This window comes from Mastigoproctus giganteus, chromosome 2 (genome assembly GCF_048544385.1).
Source record: "Mastigoproctus giganteus isolate SK-2022 chromosome 2, ASM4854438v1, whole genome shotgun sequence".
In the NCBI taxonomy this organism is placed as follows: Eukaryota; Metazoa; Arthropoda; class Arachnida; order Uropygi; family Thelyphonidae; genus Mastigoproctus; species Mastigoproctus giganteus.
The window spans coordinates 136,714,970-136,735,678 of record NC_143576.1 but is presented as its reverse complement, the minus strand read 5'-3'; the positions used below and the strand labels follow the sequence as shown (position 1 = coordinate 136,735,678).

The 20,709-nt window shown below is 37.5% G+C and overlaps 1 protein-coding gene across 2 annotated transcripts in view; it reads left to right on the top strand.

Annotated features, from left to right (window-relative positions):
- Positions 1–7,681: 7,681 nt before the first annotated feature.
- The window catches only part of LOC150089586 (rab11 family-interacting protein 4-like), a 202,759-nt gene continuing 189,731 nt past the window's right edge, over positions 7,682–20,709 (top strand). For both annotated transcript variants that reach the window (XM_090368680.1, XM_090368679.1), the window contains exon 1: positions 7,682–7,984. In XM_090368680.1, the coding sequence (XP_090224806.1) occupies positions 7,841–7,984 (144 nt within the window). In that variant the 5' untranslated portion in view covers positions 7,682–7,840. The remainder of the gene's footprint in view (positions 7,985–20,709) is intronic.

The following is a 20,709-nucleotide window of genomic DNA, read 5'->3' as shown; positions in this document are numbered from 1 at the left end:
ATATGAAAATTTTAAAAAAAAGTTTTTTGCATTTACAGTAAAATGGGCAAGCGAGATAGAGACCAGAATCCTAAATATCCTAGTGGATCTGAAAAAAAAAGAAAAAAATCGGCAAAGAAACAAGAAGAAGCATCTAAATTGCAAAATGCAATATTGAATTTGTTACTGTATCAAATTTGAAACACCGAGCAATGACTTAAAGTTCAGTGTCAAGACTATGCCAACTACGCCAATGGTGGCAGTTACTAGTGAAAAAGAAATAGGAAATCAAGAAATAAAAGAACAAACGAGAGAAAAAGAAATAGGAAATCAAGAAATAAAATAACAAACGAGAGAAAAAGAAATAGGAGGTCAAGAAATAAAAGAACACACGGAAGAAGAAGAAATAGGAGATCAAGAAATAAAAGAACACACGAGAGAAGAAGAAATAGGAGATCAAGAAATAAAAGAACACAATGAAGCACAAGGCAAAAATGAAGCTTCTGAAGCCCATTCTAGTGCTGGTGTCGATGAAAATTTTGCTATGAAGATTCGGCAACTTGGCCAAAATATATAATATCCGACCAAATGAGAACATTAATAATTAAAAAAAAAGGACCAGTTCAATTAAATCTGATAATTTTCGACAAAATAGCAATGGAAAATACTTTTCCTAGTACTATTATACAAAGCAGTTACCAAATGGTGAAATTCAACAACAACGGTGGTTAAATATATTCATCAAGTTTGGACAGCATATGGTGTTTTTCCTGTAAACTCTTTTCCTATTCAGAAATCGCTTTTTGTAGCAAAGGATTTAATGACTGGTCTCACCTAAATCTAAGAATTCCAGAACGTGAACGGTCACCAGTTCATCGCAAATGTATGAATATTTTAATCGAAAGAGAACTAAATTTAATCAAGGGAACATCACTAGATGAGAGAAGTGAACTTATAAAAGAAAAGACGGAAGAATTACGGCAAATATTTTCCAAGATTATTGGAGGAATTATCTACTTGGCAAAGCACAATTTAGCATTAAGAGGAACAAGTGACAAACTTTTCAACTCGAGTAATGGACATTTCCTTGGCCTTATGGAACTAATTTCCAAATTTGAACCAGTTTTAAAAAAAATCACATAAATAATTACTTAGAAAGACAAAACACTGGTTGCAAAAAAAATACATATTTTTCCCATAGAATATAAGATGAATTAATTGAGCTAATTGGTTCAAAAAACAAAGTAGAGATGATAAACTCATCTAAATACTATTCTGTTTTACTTGACTGTAATCCAGACGTAAGTCAACAAGAACAGTTATCGGTTGTATTCAGGTTTGTGTATATCAAAGATGCTAAAGTTGAGATTTGTGAAAATTTTGTCACATTTTTTGCTGTTAACAATACAACTGGAAAGGGTTTATTCGACAGATTGAAGGCATTATTAAAAGAATTACGCATACCAATTGAAAATTGTCGAGGACAAGGATACGATAATGGGTCAAACATGAAAGGTATCAATAAAGGAGTTCAGGCGCGGTTTTTGAAGGAAAACCCTAGCGATATATACTCCCTGTGCATGTCACAATATAGACCTTGTTTTGGGTGATATTGCCAAATCTTCCGAACTTAGAGTAAAAGTTTTCAAGATAATACAACAAATATATACTTCATTTTCATCATCGACATCTCGTTGGGATCTACGAGCACCTTGCACAGGGCCCCTCAAAGTTTTTTGCCGACACTGACTGTGACATTATTTGGTATCCACAACTAGAATATCTTTCTCCTAGATTTGAACGAATTCAAATCAAATTCGTTAAATTTATATGCCTTCGAAATCGCCTTGTCTTTCACCGTCAAAACTAAAAGCCTTTCGCCGTCGCTTCAGAATCGCCTCTCTTCGATCCAGGGCCTCTGGAGTTTTCATCTGGATTTGTGACATTGGCCTCAGGACAATGTCACAAATTCTATTATTGATTCTCCATCTCTTCTAGAACAAATGCTTTTCATCTATACCCCGCATGAATTCTCGTTCTGAAACTAATTTATTACTGCCTGTTGCTCGTACTCGACATTTAGTTGAACTTTTCTGTTCCATTTCCTACATGGATTAAATAATCACCGCATTGATTATACGCTTAAAGCTTAATGTATAAGAAATCGTTTTTAGTTTGTTTTATTAATCCTAATTGTGTATATATATTTTACCACAAACGACTGTGAGTGAGAAGTATGTAAATAAATTCCAAGATTCAGAACTCTATCTTCTATGGCTCCTAATGCAAGTTATGACTTCGGATTCAACTTTATGCATAGACAAATAACGATATTCGTCTAGGGTCAATAATTCGCAGAATCCGCGACTCACGGTTCTGTTGCATTAATTAGATTATATTTTCAAATTAGGCGCTTCTAAACCGCACTGAGAGTGATACAGGCTAATGATTCTCCACGTTTCTGACACTTACAGACCATTTTCAAGTGAACGAATTTTGTAAGGATCACCAATATTTTTGGTTTTATTAAAATATATAACTTGAATGTATTATTTATGGAAGTATTATTAGCACGGATCCCAGCAGATATTTATCATGGAAACTTGTCTGTTATAAAAATAAATAAAACTAGGCTTCACTTAAAAAAAAATAATAAAGTCAAATTGTTGATTTTTGATAAATGTACGGACCATATGCTATGCATTCGCGGACCACAGTAAAGAAACTCTGCTCAAAAACATGCTCCGGTCATTATACCATTTTTTCATTAAAAAAAAACACAGCTTCAAATTAGTGTTTTAAAACATCATTGTTTGATTATTTTCTAGGTGTCCTTCTGGTAGGAGCGTATGATATTATATTCCTTTGCTATCACAGCTAGCTGGCACGTTATACCTTCAGTTGAAATACGCTCGGATTTTATGAAAATATATTAAAATATTTGTAGTTACTAAACTTGACCATAGATGGCGATCTATTGCAACAAGAGAAAAAGTCAAATTTTGAAATTAAAAAGTTCAAAACTTGAATGCCTCGTGTATGTTTTCGAGGCATAAATTATTATTATTATTATTATTATTATGGTGCAAGGAAGCCGAGGCTTATGATGCACCAGCCAAAAAAAAAATTTTCTGAATTACTCTGAGAGAGAGGGAAAACAAGAGTCAGAAGTAAAAAGGAATCACCAAGAAAGAGAAGAATAATCATATCCAGCTCAGGAACCTGGGTGTGCCAAGTCCATACTCACCAGATGTGAACCCCTGGGGAATAATACTACTCTACCTGTAACTTTCCTCGGCATGAGAGAAAAAGAAGAATATGAGCGCATTGCCCATTGAGGCATGGTAGCACTATTTGGTGCTTATCCACAGTGGCACACGCAGAAATTTTTTGTGGGGGGAACACGTACGTTTGATATTGGTTGCTGTCACAAGCGTCAATACATGACAGTTCAGTTAAATAATATAAAACAAATGTTCTTGAGACGGCTTTAGCCCCATCAGCCCCCTCCACCGTCCGTGAGTGCGCCTATGCTTATCCACCATCTGACTCGATATCAATCCCACTGAAATACTTGTTGGAACCATAGTGCCCTACTGTTGTCATCACAGAAAGCAGGATGATAGTAATATGGTATTAAATGGATCGGAGCACACCGGAATGCCGTTCACAGGCATCGCTAATGTCTGTACACATACATAATTATTAATAAATATTTTATTAACGAGCATTTCGTTTTATAAAATTTCATTTCAACCCCTGCCTTACTACAAATAGCAATATTACTGCTTCTCATTAGGAAACGCCTTTTTATTAATTAATTAACTAATTAAATTAATTTATTTTTATTTTATTTAATTCATTTTTTCTTCTTCTTTTTCAAGAGGAGTGTTTCCATTTACAATGGGTTTCCTCAGCCTACAAGTTATTTTTTGGTAGGAATTTTTTCCCGAATAAAGTGCGGTTCAAGGTGTCTTGGTCGGTCAAGCCTCGGGCTATCATGCAATCCCGTGCTCCATCCATCCATTTATTTTATTTTATTATTTTATTAATTATTTATTTAATTTATTTTATTTAATTATTATTATTATTATTTTAAATTTATTATTTATTTATTTAATTTATTTTATTTCTTTAATTATTATTATTATTATTATTTTATTTATTTATTTTTATTTTATTATTATTATTATTATTTTATTTATTATTTTTTTTTTATTATTATTATTATTTTTTTATTTATTTATTTTTTTTTTCTTCGCGTTCTATAATCAGTCACATGGTTGGTTTTTTTTTTTTTTTTGCGTTCTTCAGGGTTGCTGTCACTTTTTTTTTTTTTTTTTCCTTTCTTTTGCACCACGGGAAAATCTAAATAAATATATATGTTTTTTTTTTTTTTTTTCTTTCCTCTGGAGTGGGCCCCTAGAGGAATCTGGCCCACCTTTTGGCAACATCAGGTGGATCAGAGTCTCGTATTGAGACAGTACGTGATTAGCTGAAACTGGCCCACCTTCCCGTGGTGTGGACGAGTACCCAGAATCATCTGTCCAAGTGACTGATGCTTCTGGGTAGCCAAGCGGCCAGAACAGAACAACAGAACACACACATAATACACACAAACCTTCGTCACACACATATCTGGCCCATTTGTAGTGATACTGTTCTTCACAGAGATACGAGGTGGAGTTGAACTAACGTTCTACGAGCCGCCCATTACAAAAACACATGTCCACATGTCTCCTTCTTCCAGGAGGTATCCATTCGAGGAGAGCCTTTGTTTTCTTGCATCCGTTTTACATGTCCATGCCATGTTAAATGCTTTGCTTTTCTTTGATAGTATTAGACCGGGGTTCGAGCATGTCACCACCAAATACGGAGGATGCGGAAAGGTCAGGGAATGACCACCGCATATCCCGGAGCAATATGGCCTTAGTTGCTAATGCCCCTAAAAACTAAATAACAACAACAGCATCTTTGATAGTGTCAATAACATTCTTTTTCACTTCCATTTTCTCTCATGTCTTCATTCCGTTTTCTATCTCTTCTAGAAGTTCTGTCTCCAAAAATCCATTTCTGTGGAGAGCAATTTGCTTTCCACTCGCCTATTCAACGTCCAGGTTTCCGCTCCATACAATAGAAGACTTTGTACAATCGTTTGAAATATAAGTTTCTTTGTTTTATTTAGGATATTCTGCTCCATAGAACAGAATTTAACATGCCGATAGCTTTTCTGCCGTCTGCAATTCTCTTATTGATCTCTTCTTGGGATGATCCATCACTTTGTAAGATTGATCCCAAATATTTGAATTTATCGACTTGTTTGACTTCATTTTTTTCTTATTTTACTATTTTTTTTTTATTTGAAGTATTGAAATACAAATGCTCTCTATTCCAAAAAACTGGGAGCACTTGGAAACTAACTGGAAATATCATGAAAATGATTCATATTTCCAGCATTTTTAGAAAATTTTTTTTTTCAGCTTTTTTTGCTTTACAAAGTCGTTTTTCGAGACATTAAATATAAATTGGTTTAAATTTATATTTAAATCAATAGTAAAGTCAGCTCGCTATCTTTTGAAGAGAAAGTAAGTAGGAAACCTAAATCATCTCTATTTTACTTCGCTTAATATACATTTTCTTCTCAACATTCCTTTTTTTTTTTACAAGTTGGTACAGTCTTCACTGCCAGCCGGGATTTCCTTGTAACCCTTACGACCAGCCTGTCATTGCCGGCGGGCAACTTCCAGGTATATCTTGAGGGCATCATGACCCCCGTAAGGTATTAGTTTACTAGGAGAAGCTTTGCGTAAAACGCGCCAATCCACTTTCCCTTGGGGCCAGTATGGTGATTATCATTACTGTCCTTCTACATCTGCTGAATAAAGGTTTGGATTCGGATCCCATCTACACGGTTGAAACTAGGGCCGTATTTTCCTTTGGGAACTGTGCCCAGGGCCTACGAAAAAAAAAAAAAAAAAAAAAAAATAGATGCCCGACAAATTCAATTCAAATAAAATTCGATGATATATTATTACAACTGTAAAATTCTACAAACTAATTTTTAAACACAGATTTCTAATATAAATTCTTTCTTCGTCTTTTTCTATTAGCAAAATCATTAACATAATTAAAAAGTTCATATTGCGTGCGCCTAAGTTAGTGTTGGAATGTGCTGTATAAATAACTTAAATGCCAAATTTATAGAAAAGCTTTCGAATTTCTTAAAAAAAAAAAAAAAAAAAGAAAAGATTTAACGCAAGTGAATTTTAAATTAAATATGCTTGCTTGATGTAAAGGCTCAGAACAAACAGCATGCGAACACCCAAAGATGATCCGGATAGAAACTTGTATGGACTTTTTCATAACCCGGCTGAATTCACTGGTCGCGGACAAAGATTGCATGTTTTTTTTTACCTGAAACTTGGGTTTTTCATCCAGAAAACAGACACTAATAGTTGATGGTGTGCATTTTGCAAACCATTAATATCGCATTAGTAGGTACGCGCCTCTGATCCCGCCCCCCTTTTTAAATTAAAATTTTTAGTCACAGAAATAATTACATCCACTATTCCTTTCCAGGTGAAATTTAGATTTTACTCTTCTAAAGCATCGGTTCTTAATATTACTGCTAATCATATAAGTTAGTACAAATGTATCATGTCTGTACGCAGTAAATTAACAGAAGTTATTATAGTGGCATCGTTTTATGTAATGAAATTTTCTGAGACTTTTGGCCTGAATTTTTATTAAGTATTACTAGTAGTATATAAACTGTAAAGTGGTGAGCTAGAATCAAAATAAGGTAGCGTTTATGCACTACAAAAGGGGCGGGGAAGAAAGAAAAAAAAAAAAGGGGAAAAAAGGCGGTGTTACTGAATTCGAACTTTTGAGTTATAGGATTCAAAAGGCTTTCCTTCCCAGTTTTACTACACTGCTTAACATTAATTAACTCGAAATTCATCAAAATTTGAATCATCTAAGAAAGTAATAAAAATGAAACTGCATTAAAATATAAGTATAGACGATGAATTGAAAAGCAACAGGTTTAAACGAGTTTGTGTCTTCTGTCTGTTCAGACTCATTCCAGTCACAGGTCACGGAGAAGTTTATATATTTAAGTCCTAAAGAGTGTACATATTTACCTCTACCCCTCCCTGTTTTCTCCTTCCTTTCTTTTTTACACAAAGTGAATTACTGGTCCTTGAAGCTCTCACGCAATTACTATTTACGACTTTTATAGTAAACGGCATTGTTGGTTTATCTCTCGTGGAGATCGACAGAGGGAGCTATCGGTGCTGTTATCATGGCATTCGTTGCAATCAGTAGGTGGCAATTTGTGTTGGTACCTCGAACTGTGACCGCACACTGTTGCTCACGCTAGCGGTACCTCGACTGAGCCATTGTTTATTTGGTACTGCTCTTAGTTACCTACCTTCGCGGCTGCTCACCTTCCTTTCAGGAAGTGCGATCACGTGTCTTGGGAGCGTACAGGAAGCGCAAACATTAGGACTTTTTTAAGATCCCGTCATGTTGTCCGTTTAGCATTATTCGCTATAACTCCGAATACTGATAGCGTTGTGCTTTGTATATTGTATTACTGTCAGCTGATTTAAGCGAGTTGAGTGCAATTACGCGGGGAACTATTTTCTTCGAAGCCGCGTGCGGTCGTGTATCTTCTCGCGTGTGTTTCTCTGTATCGAACGAAGTTGCTAAGTGGGATAATTCTCGGTAACCCGCGACAAGAATGCCACAGAGACGGACGGTAACATGTAGTGAAGCCGGCGTTTTTGTGCGTGTGTGTGTGCGCGTGCGGTGTGTACATCCGTCCAAGAAATGTGGTTGTCTACAAGATGGTGAATAAATGGCGATGGAAGACGAAACAGACGCTAGTGTACTACAACAATTACGTCAGGTTTTTGACCTTTGCGATGAAACGAACTGTGGCTTCATTCCCGTCCATCAGTTGCGTGACATTGTGAGAAAACACCTTGGTGGCAGTGAAGAGGTAAGTTGACCACTGGTCATTAGGAATGTGAGTAGTCCTTGACCCTAACTGCCTGGTTTAGTTCAGGCGAGCGAGTTTTTGAAATTAGCGCGTGAATTGCCCAGCAGCGTTTCGGCGTATACGTTAACTGAGATCTGTCTTATGTTGAGTTTAAAAAAAAAAAATTAAAAAACTGCAAACTTTGTTATTATTTTCATTACAGTATTTATTTATTTTATCGGAAGTTTCGGCCTAATCCTTGAACGGCAGGATATGTTTGAGGAAAGAGAAGGGAAATTAGAAGCATAGTAACAGTAAATGATACATGACGTGTAAAAAAGGAGAAATAGTAAAATGAAAAACAAAACAAGTAACGCATGGATTTCCCCATCTCAACAGGAAAAATAAGATACAATATACGTAACATGCGAATGACAGAAACTAGTAATATGTTGAGAGAAAGATAGGAATTTTTTAAAAACATTCGAAATTTTGGCTGAATTTCACAAAAATCTAACGAGTTAAATATTTTCTACAGTTAAAAATAGCTTTATTTCCTCGGAATTTAATAAAAAAATGTAGCCACTCTCTTGCTTTTTTTTTTTTTTTTTTTCATTCTGTAATTGGTTTTACTGCACAAAGCTTCGAAAAGCTTATGGTGTAAATTCTGATATTCAGAAGAGAGAGAGAAGAACGTCAGTCAGACGATAATCCATAAATAATTCAGTCAGACGAAAATTGTACAAATTCTAACGATAAAATGCCAGAATTATCTACTTCAGCCGGGCTCATTTTAAAACGGTCTTTAATTAAAATTGTCTTAAAGTAATACCATTTGTATTTACGGTATCTTTTTTTGAGATTCATTGACTCTATTTCGAATTTTATTGCCCACGTAACGTAGGAGTTTCAGTAACTTATTCCTTTTATGTGGAATATTACAAATAAGTAAGTGTTATCTTTTGTAAACATTAAATTATAATGCTGTGAATAATGACGGAAAATTTAAGCAAATCATTATTACTTTGTAATTTTTAACTTATTATTCGCTTTGTATTGCTTAAGTATTTTATTTCTAATTACTAAATTTAATAAACAAAATATGTTTATTAAATATAAGTAGGTCATAAGTATTTTATTATTAGCTACTTAGAAAGAAAATATATGTTCGTATCTTCCTTGTTTTTATAAGAAGGATATATGTTCATATGAAAATTAACAATAACACCATGCAATATGAATAGCACTGTATTCTGATCAACGGGTGGAATACACCCAAATTTCTTGACCAGTGATCGATTTTCCAGTTTTCCCTTGATTATGTGCTTAATACGTTTAGACATATAATGTATTCTGTATCCATTGTTCTGAATAAATATTATTATTAATATTATATTAATAATTAAATTAATAGCCCCAGTGACTAATTTCCACAAGTTTTTAATTCTTTTGTTTTTTTCATTATAGTGGCTTCATTTCTACTTCTTGCTTCTTATATCCTGTTTGCCATGCCTACTCAGTCTGGGATTTGCTCACATGCGCAAATCCCAGACTGAGTGGGATTTCTCTTAAAGTTAATAGCAGTGTACCGATTTGATGTACGATATGTATGTAACGCTATTGTGAAATTAGTTTCTTTTAGGGAACAAATATCAAAAGTGCACGTTTTAGGAAACAGCTATCTGCTTTACTTTGTACGTTTGTTGTGTGTGATTGAATTGTAGTAATTAACTAGGCTGCTGCAGACAATGCGCAGTTTTATCTTTTTTTTTTTTTTTTTTTTTCTCTTCTTTTCAGTAAGGAGTTGAGGAATTGACTTTTGATTAAGTCTCCCAGCCTCGTCTCTCTTCTACATTTCCAAATTATTAGCACTAAAAAATGTTCCATCTCTCTAGGAACTTTCGTGGCATATTTGGCAACGACTCGAGCTCGCCCGTTGGTGTATGGTTCGAATGTTCTCCACAGACCTGAGGGCCTTATTCCTGGGATATTTTACCCAACACTCGATTAATGTCTTTTGTGTAGAGAATGTAAGGTTTCATTAGAATAATAAATAATAAACAGCTTAAAATTTTAAGATAAAAATCTGTTCTTTTTATACGAGTATAGTTGTACTCCCATGCTTTCACATATGTATGCTTACTGAAGGCATTATTAATCACATACTTTCAGTAAGCATATAGTTCAAAGTGTTTCGTTTCTTTTTTTTTTTATCGCTTAACTAGTTGTAAAGTTGTTTTGCTGAACATTTTGGTAACCGGGCACACCAGAGAAGGGGCGGGATGAGAAGCTGCGATTTGCTATGTAGTAGTGTGAAGACAATTATTCAAATCCAGGGACTCCCAGACCTGTCGGTAGTAATTACTTTGAGGCGAATCGAAAGCGAAATAGAGCGTGTCCTTTTTTGGATTCTTTAACGCAGCACTTAGCTCCTTTAAAATATGGGGAAGTTTTCTGCGGATCCCTTTGCTCACGCACCGTGACTTAATGCAAAGTATCTTTAAATTTGCACACTCTCTCTTTTCTCCATCTCTATTCCTACTATCATTTAACGATGTGTAAATCATCCATGCATTGGCGTTTTGCTCCAAATATAACTTCTCGACAATTTCCTCACTTAGGGGTACAGTAAGCGCCCTTCTAGCCTTCCTCACGACTCTTCCAGGCTTCTTCTTTACGACTGATGGCAGGCAAGGCCGTCTTTTCCATTAGGCACTGTGCCTAGGGCCTACGAAAAAAAAAACAGGAATCCGAAAAAAATACAATTCAAATAGAAATAGAAATTTATTGTTCCAACAATAAAATTCGACAAACTAATTTTTAAACACAGATTTCTAAGAAATTCATTCATTCCTTGGGGTTTTCCGTTAGCAAAACCATTAAGAGCGTCATCGAAGTTCATATTGCGACTAAGGTAGTGCTGGAATATGTGTTGTGTATGTAACTTCAATGCCAAATTTAGAGAAACAGTTTCGAATTTATTTAAAAGCAAAAAAAATATAATAATAATAAATAAATAAAATTAAATAGATTTAGCCCAAGAGCATGTATGTATGTATTTAACTGTCGAAGGGTGACATACATCCATCTCCACAAATTTAGCATGTAGGCATAATACCATGTTCTCATAAATGGCCTGTTAGTGTAAGTGTGTGTAATGTGTTGTAAAGTGAAACAGACTACTCTGCCACCAGGTGATAGTCCATTGGGCAATTACCACCTGGTGCCCATCCCTGGCACGAGAAGTTGAGCCTGGGTCTACTAACTCCGGCGGTGCATATTGCATCAAGATCCCGCACCCACCAGTAAGTGTGCAAGACTAGTGGGTGCCAGCAATCCCACTCCTGGGCTGCCCACACCCAAGAGTTAGCAAAAAAAATAAAAAAAAGAACGTGCATCAACTAGGAGAATACTCCTTACTAGTGAGTGCAACAATCCCGCCTCATGGTCATTCCACAAAGTCTGCAAAAGAAAAAAAGAAAAGTTTTCTGCCCCCCCCCCCCGCAAGACAGAATGCCTATCCATCCAGAGAAGGAAAAAAAAAAAAAAAAAAAAAAGGTACAGGTTTTTAGTCAGTATTAGTAACCACACAGGTATACTACTCCTTTTATTAAATGTCAACCTGCAAAACCGTTGAAATTCTACAAAATTCCTTTCATTAGACAGCCAAATTAATTCAGAACCCCTAATAAAATTAGGTACCAAATTAAATAAGTCTAATCTAAATTCATCATACAAATTGCATTCATATAAGATATGATCCCATGTTTCCAACCTTCCACAAACACAGTAAGGATCTTCCACTAAACCAAATCGATGCAACTTACTCTTTAAGGAACCATGCCCCGTAATCAAATATGAGCATCCCATACTTGGATAAAGCCAGCAGTGCAATTTGTTAATAAAATTAAATTCGACAGTAGGTATAAATAAATAAGTTATCCTACCAGTACTACTGGAATCCCAACGGTCCTGCCATAATTTAATTAATTTCACCAAAATTTCTTTCTTCTGTTTGCTAATTGCAGAAGAAACTTCATTAGTAATGCCCATAAATGTAATTTGTTTTCCCTTACGTATAAAATAACAAAAAAGCTCTATACACGACTGCTAAATCCAAAGGCAATGAAGTCTGATAATATATTACAATAAGTCTATTTTTCTTATCTTAGTTCCATTTTGTACTTAACATGTATTTCACTACAGCCCTTGGGGTAGACATTCCATTGTTTTTTCATGTAACAACCTTGGCATGGAAGACGTAAGCTTTGAGAACTTGGAAAGGATTATGATTTAGTTTTTTGGCTGGTCATCATGTCTAGCCTTTGAAAAGCGTGCAATATTTATTCTACTGAATGTAGAATGAAAAAAAGTTGATCGATAGATAGTTGGTGGCGTTCAATAGGAGTAATGAATGAGATAGTTATTGTAGGAATGCTTTCAAAGTATGGGGAATGCCAACTCGTACAATATAAGTTGTATCCGAGGGAAAGCACAGAACAGTTTAGTTAACCTATGCAGCGCTTTACATTTCAGGCGTGTTAGCAAATAGCAGTAATTCATGATTGATAATAAAAAAACATTCATAAAAGTAGACTTTTTTATTCGCGACTGTGCATAGCAACAAACATAATATCCAGTACTTCAGCTACAATATACAATATTGTTTATGGATAGCCTATGTGATATGCATGAAGAGAAACAATAACTGCCATTCTAATAAAGTTTGGGACGGGTCGACAAATTGTTTTAAAGAGGGAAATATAAAATTTCATGAAAATCCATCCACTGTGAGTCGAGTGATTACACGCAGAAGGATGGACAAAGAAATGATAATTACTGGATTTCTGTTGGTCCAACTTTAATTAAATTCGGGATGGCTCTAGAAAGCTTTCGGAAAGGTCCACATATAACATTTCATAAAAATCTGTGCACTGGAAGTCGAGTTGTTGCATGCGAAACGGACGGGCATGGTGAGGACAATAGGGGTATTATGCAACTGAAAAAGCGGTATGGTAAATATTAATTGCAGCAAATGATACATTCTCTTATTATTTATTTTTTTGTTGGTTCTTCACTTTTCTGGATCTCCATTCATTATTTAGGACCGCTTTTCCCCCTACTCAGCTTCATGAAATCGAGTTTTGAAACGATACTTGATCGTTGCCCAACACTCTCTAGCAGAGATAGCCTTTCTTTTTCACAGTGCAGAAATTCTTGCTTTAGTATTTGAAATACTGTAGTTATTATTGTAACGATACAAACTGGTGTGTAACATTCCACAGCAGATTTCGCATTAAGCTGTTCTGCTTGGGTCATTATTCCGTTGTTTTGAATAACAGTTTTATGCACCATGTATGAATATGCATGGTTTTATATAAAAATCTCTCTGCATTTGAAGGAGGTGGCAGTTCCAAGAAGTGCACCGCAGTCACCCGCCCTTTGAAAATGTCGTGCACTCATAATGATGGTATAAAGAGTCAAATTTTAAGTTTTTATATTTTTAAAATATGATGTTTCAGTTATAATTGTATGTACCTTCTGTTTTCTTTAATGATATATCAAATATTCAGTTGTTTTTTATTTATTTTTTATGAAAAAAAAAAGATTCTTGGTTATTAAATACTAAGCAGAGCCGGCTCATGGATCGAGTTGAGCCACTGAGGCATTAGTCTTAGTCGACAAAATTTTAAGGGAGCCAAAGAAGTAAAAGCAGTGAAAATAAATAAAAACTGTTCCTCAGATTTCCTTGTCATTTTCACTTTATAAGATTCTCCAGATGAATTATGTTAAACTGAAGCACATGTTCTGGGAACGATCCCAGGACCGCTTTTACTTGCTGCCCAATACAGTGGAGAAAGTGTAATACCACCAGTTAGGACCATAAAGTGGTATCCAGGGTCCTCTCACTTTTTATTATAACTGAATTATAACTATTAAATAAAAGTTACCCTCCTCATGTTGGGAACCATGCAATACACTCCCTTTTGCAAGGCTCTACTAATACCGGCAAGTGATGAGAGGGAGTACGCCATGGTTTGGTGTTGTTGCTAAAGAGTGGGTTGTTGTTGTTGTTATTACTTGGTTTTTAGGAGCATTAGCAACTAAGGCCATATTGCTCCGGGTATATGCGGTGGTCATTCCTTGACCTTTCCGCATCCTCCGTATTTGGTAGTGACGGGCTCGAACCCCGGTCTAATCAAGAAGTCTAATCCTGCTGCTCCTGCCCACCTGGCTACGGAGGCGCCTAAAGAGCGGGAGGGGGGGGGATTTCGAAAATCTGGCGATGGGCCTAGAATTTGTGGCTACGCCTCGGTGTCAACGATTATTATCGATTAGCTCATTCTAATGTGGAAATAGCCGAGGAAAGAGTAAAGCCAACCGTTACAGAGGAGTAAAATTTGAGCAGTAGATCGCCAATTCTTACTTTTAATAGTTCTAAAATTGTCCATCATTGTGCAATGCTTTAGTTTTAGTCGTTGAATTAATCGAACATCGGCGCTGTACGAGATGTATATACATAGAAATCCATTACTAGTAAACAGCGCAACTCCGTTATGGAATAAGGAAAAGCAATATCCAATGGGCAGTCTACCTGCCAAGGTCGTGCGCTACTCACCGTTTATAACAGCTGATAATTCAGTACATTCACAATATTATTACATCATGACGATGTCAATGCTAAAGTGTTAAGTCATCGTGGAAAATTTAGGGAAACGGTCATTGCGTGCAGTGTCGTGAGCAAAGTAATGATCGTCGAGTACAGAATGAAGCGTACACTTAAATTCGTCAATTATATAGATTTACATCCTCTCTAGCGCCCTCTGTAATTATGCTATCTCATAGGGAAAGAAAGACAGAAAGAAAGACTTATATATCAAGTATGCTTCATACTAAGCAAAAAGGAAACTTTTCCTATTTTCCTTTGTATATACACTGAGTGATCACTGAATTATGACCACCCCTATGAAAACTGAATGCGACCCATTGACCCGAGAGTGCGGAGTTAGTCGACCTACGTAGCATAGATAAGGTGTCAGTGGTTCAGTAGGTAGTAAAATTCCGAGCGTGATGGGTAAAAGGAAGGACTTACCGGACTTTGATAAAGGACAGATTGTGGGTGCTCGACGAGCTGGTGCTTCGATTTCCCAAACGGCTGAACTGGTGGGGTGTTCGAAAGCCGCCGTAGTTAAAGTGTACCAGGACTGGCGTCAAAATGGTCAAACAACTACCCGACGGTAAAACTGCAAAGGTCAGCGAAAAGTTGATGTTAGAAGTGAGCGCCGGGTCCGACGGCTCGTACAGGCGAACAGGCGCAGCACTGTTGAAGAGTTGACTACCCAATACAACATGGGCCAACCCGGAACAATATCTGGCATGACCATGCGTTGCACGCTCGCACGTATGGGCTACACCAGCAGACGACCTCTTAGGCATCCTCTCCTAACCAAGGTTCATCGGTGTAAAAGACTTGCGTTGCGCAAAGAGCATGCAAGTTGGACGTTAGAAGACTGGAAGAAGGTGTGCTAGTCGGATGAGTCACGTTATTTACTCCACACTGTGGATGGTCGTGTACGGATTTGGCGTCAAAACATGAGGCTCTTCATCCATCATGCATGGTATCAAAAGTGCAGGCCGGTGGAGGCGGTTATATGGTGTGGGGCATGTTTCACTGGCAGGAGCTTGGACCCCTGGCGCACGTAGAACAATGTATCAGTGGTCTCCGCTATCGTCAACTGCTTGCTGACTGTGTACATCCCGCTCTGTTACACTTTTTCCCGAATAGCGATTGTGTCTTCCAAGATGACAATGCGCCGAGCCATCGGGCGCTTGTTGTGCAGGAATGGTTTGAGGAACACAATTCTGACTTCCATCATATTGATGGCCTCCGAACTCCACCTATATCAATCCCATAGAGCACTTGTGGGACACTATGGAAAGGCATATCAGGCGTCTGGATACACCAATCACCTCCATACTTACATTGCTGACCGCATTGCACACAGCTTGGTTGGCCATACCTCCCGAACACTTCCGACATCTTGTTGAATCAGTGCCACGTCGGATAGCTGCTGTACTGAGGGCAAAAGGAGGACCTACGAAGTATTAGGTAGGTGGTCATAATTCAGTGATCACTCAGTGTATATTAGCATGCACAATGCCTATTGTCTCTACCATGTCCGTCCGTCCATATGTAATAACTTGGCCAAAAATTTTAACAAGCCCAATATAAAATTCTGACCTGTTAAAAGATTTGTTGAGCCATCCCAAATTTCATAAAATCAGATCAACAGAAATCCGTCAATTATTATTATTTATTATTATTATTTTTTTAATATATATTACATAGACTGCCTATATACCATACGGTATATTGTAGCTCAGGGGTGTCCAATCCGCGGCCCACGTTCATGTAGGTAGCCTGCAAGTTTTATCGTTCCCCGAGTTTAAAACTAATGTCACAAAATATAGTTTCACATTGACTTTTGAAAATATCCTTGTTTTATAATATTTGATTTTTATATACAGTATTGCTTTCTTATGTGTTATGTATCTTCCTTAGACTTTAGTATTATTAATCAACCAATAGAAATCCGGAAATTATTATTATTATTATTATACTTTATTTACTTCTGTAGCCACAAAAGAATAGAAGCAGCAAATGGCGTTTCTAGTTGGTCACTTAAATTTAAATACTGGACAGGAATCGGTACATTAAAATTGAATTCTGATTCTAATTCTAATTTTAATTTAGTGCCGGTTAGAATATAACTGTGGGTGACTGAACTCAGTTACTTAGCTGGGCAAAATAGGAAATAAAAACAAAGTTTAATAATAATAATTGAATAGATAATATTCGCAACTACTTGTACAAGAAGGCCACTTGCACACACAAGCACCTAGCAGAGCAGTCACCCGGATGATGTCACCCAGAAACAATCCTAGAGTTTCAAGGAATCATGTACCCAAAAGCCTAAGGACAAAGATATAAGAAACCCGGCGAAATACAGGCCAATCCCCTGTCTCCCAACGATATACAAGACCTACTGCATAACTAAGAAGATATTAGACCACTTGAAGAGTCAGAACACCATGGCCGAACAGCAGAAGGGATGCAATGTTGTTGTGGTAGGGTTTTAGGAGCATCGCCGACTAAGGCCATGCTGCTCCGCGTATACTGTCTGTAAATTGCGTGGGTCTGCGAATCCCGTCGATGACGCGAGGAACTTTTATGGGCTTTTTTCACTCCATGGCTGAGTTAGTCGGTCTCAGGCGTCGAAAAACCCCAGAAACTGGGATTTTTCGTCCAGCAAAACAGAAAAATCGACGATAGAACACACGGCCGACCGGGCTAGCCGAGTGGGTAAAGTACCTGCCCGGCAACCCAAAGGTCGCGGGTTCGATTCCGCCTCGGGCTTGGATCAAAGTACTGCAAAAACCTTGGGAGGTGCAATATGGCCACAGAAGCCGATGCGCCAACAACTACCAAATCAAAAAAAAAAAAAAAAAAGATAGAACGCACGCAGTTAACAGACATAAAATACATAGCACGGCAGACGAATTTAATTATTTAAGTGACTTAAAATTAATAGTCTGGTTTTTTTTGTAAATTGCGTGGGTTCTGTGGGAAATTTTCTGTTTGCTGGATGAAAAACCTAGTTTCCGGGAAGGGAAACCCTAGCGTCATCGACGGGATTCGAACCTGGGCCTTTTCCACCCAGTGTGGGGAGGACGGTGACGATACCACTGTGCTACACGCGCAGACACACACTCAACAACAAAAAAAACCAAATTAGTATATTAGGGTCACCCAGTAATTTCTTACATATACCTATGTGTATTGTGTCTGTAAATTGCGTGTATTCTCTGGTCGATTTGCTTGTTTTGCTGAACGAAAAAATCCCGGTCTCTGGGGGGGGGGAGAAACCTTGCTATCTACGCCTGAGACCGACTAACTCAGCCACGGAGTGAAAAAACCCACTAAAGTTCATCGCGTAATCGACGGGATTCGAACCCTGGCCTTTTTCACCCTGTGTGAGGAGGACGGTGACGATACCACTGTGCTACTCGCAGACCATGCTCAACAACAGCAAGTATGATATAACCTCAAAAAAGGAAAGAAAAACTTGTACATCCTCTCCCACCTGTTGTATATGGATGAAATCAAACTCTACGCCGCAACCGAGAAGCAATTCCAGCAGCTACTTCGCATCACCGAAGAATTCAGTGATAATATCAGGATGGAATTTGGACTAGACAAATGCAATACCCACGAACTGCATCAGAGGAAATTAGTTAGTCGAAACAACCAGTTGCAGACTGGTAAAGAGATCGAAGCCATGACAGGGAAGAAACCTACAAATACCGGGGATGATGCAGACTCAGCAGTTAGAGCATAAGAGATCGAGGACTGCCTGACTGAAAAATACCATCAGTGACTCAGAAGCTTGCTCCAAGCAAAGCTGAACGAAGGAAACACAATTAAAGCCATAAACACGCATGCATTCCCCGTGCTAGCATACTCTCTGGCACCACAGATTGGACTAACACCGAACTGGAGAATATCATGAGAAAGATAAGGAAAATGATAACCAAGAGCCGCTAATACCACAAGTCGGCCATAGAGAGGCTGACTATAGCTTGGAAAGAAGGAGGAAGGGGTTTGATAGATCTCTTCGAGAAACAGAAGAAAGCAATAGCCAACCTGAAGGATTACTTTCAGAAAAACACAGTGCCACTCTACCAGGCCATAAGGAAGAGAGTCAAGCAGTATACCCCACTCAACCTACGCGAGGAGAGCCTTCCCGCCCAGACGGAACAAACGAAGCTAGAAAGAAGGGCAAAGAAAACACTCCATGGCAGACACTACAATGGCCTCTATTAAGACAACATAGATAAACTGCTTTCCAGTGCATGGCTCACGAGCGGGATGCTTCTCCCCGAAACTGAAGGATTCATGCTCGCCATCCAAGACCAGGTAATAAAGACCAGAAACTACAGAAAATACATCGCCAAGGAGACCGGAGTGTCAGATGACATATGTCGACGATGCCACCTAGCCTCAGAAAATTCAACACACATCATCGCAGGGTGCACGGTGATCACCAGACGGAGTACACTCGTAGACATGACCAGATAGCCGGGATAATCATCAGCAGCTAGAGAGGAAATACCAGTTGATCAAAGAAAGTGTACTGTATTACAAGTATGAACCACAGACCGTAGTAATAGAGACATGTCCCAACCGGTACTGAGACCGCGCCATAATAACGGACAAGACAATTCCGAACAACAGACCTTATTTTTTATTTATTTTTTTTTTTAATGAAAATCCCAAACACGAAAGGTATCAAAACCTATAGTACTTAGTACCGTGCATGGGTTGAAGGAGAAGTATGGGGAGAGGGGGATGCGACCGGACATAACCCTTGTCGAAAGAAGGAAAAGGTTACCTATCTGATCGACAGAGCGGTGCCCAACACTCAACGACCATCCGGATCATCTTGTGAACCACCGGTATGGTGTAAAAAAACCCTAACGAGAGCCTAGCAGTAATAGGTCTCTCAGAGAACACCTGCAAGGAACTCCAGAAAGTCGCAATCCTGAACACCTATAGGATAGTCCGATAGTGTGAGAGTTCCTCGACCAACAGTAATAACAGCCGGACATAACAACTACGCCAATATTTCATATTAATGTAGAAGGAAAGGTGGTTTCTTTAAAATTTTCGAAAATGCTGTACAGCAGGAATTTGTACTCTGCATTACGTTACAAGCCAATGTCATTAAAATTCTGATTTTAACTACGTGTCTTTTATTTCACTTCCAGTAAGCGAGCGGAGTCACTGCTCTTGTTTTCAAAACGGATACAGAGAAAGCAGTCTACGCAATTTATAAAATTTGTGCATGCCGTCTTCAACAAGACTGGAAACTAATGTGTGTAGCGTAGTTAATTCTTGAGAATTTTGTGGATGTATTTCAATAAAAAGTTTTTATAAGTTTAAATTGTAACTAGAATTATTGGACAGTGCCGACCCGCAACTGAGTCTAAAGGGGGAAATCTGTTGTCTTTTCGTTTTTTTTTTTTTTTTTTTTTTTTTGTTCATTTGGCAAAGTCTAACAAGGACGATATTTGTTTTAAATATTTCCAAACAAAAATAAAACATATATCTTATTTATTTAAATTTCTAAATACTTTTGTCATTATATACGTCTGAATCCGATCTGGAGAGATTCTTGTTTAGTCTAAGCCTCTAAGGTCTGTTTTAGGACATGCGCAGAAGCAATTAAGGCTATGATGGGCCATTGTATTGTCTCTATAAATTGAGTATATTCTCCGGTCGATTTGCCTATTTTGCTGGATGAAAACCAGTTTTTCTGAGAAAAATTATTTAATTCTTTCCAGAAAGAAACTAACTGTACCACGGTGTCAGCAAATCCCATAAAATTTCCTCTCGTCCGGACGGAAATTATTGCTGACTTCGGCCAATGACTGGAATCAAAAACATCCCACCGTTTAAAAGTATTGATATCATGTAAATTTCGTTGTTCTTTAATACTTAAATATACAAAAATATATTTAAATTACAATACAGTTGGGTGGTGTAATTTAAATTTCCGGCCCAAGTGATTTACGGTCTAGGGAATGTTATTAAGACTTTTAGGTCCTCTGAGGATCAGCTACCTCCTTCAGTTTGCTGTTTTCCTTTGGCGATAGCGTCTTTCAACAAGGTAATGCACTGGCCA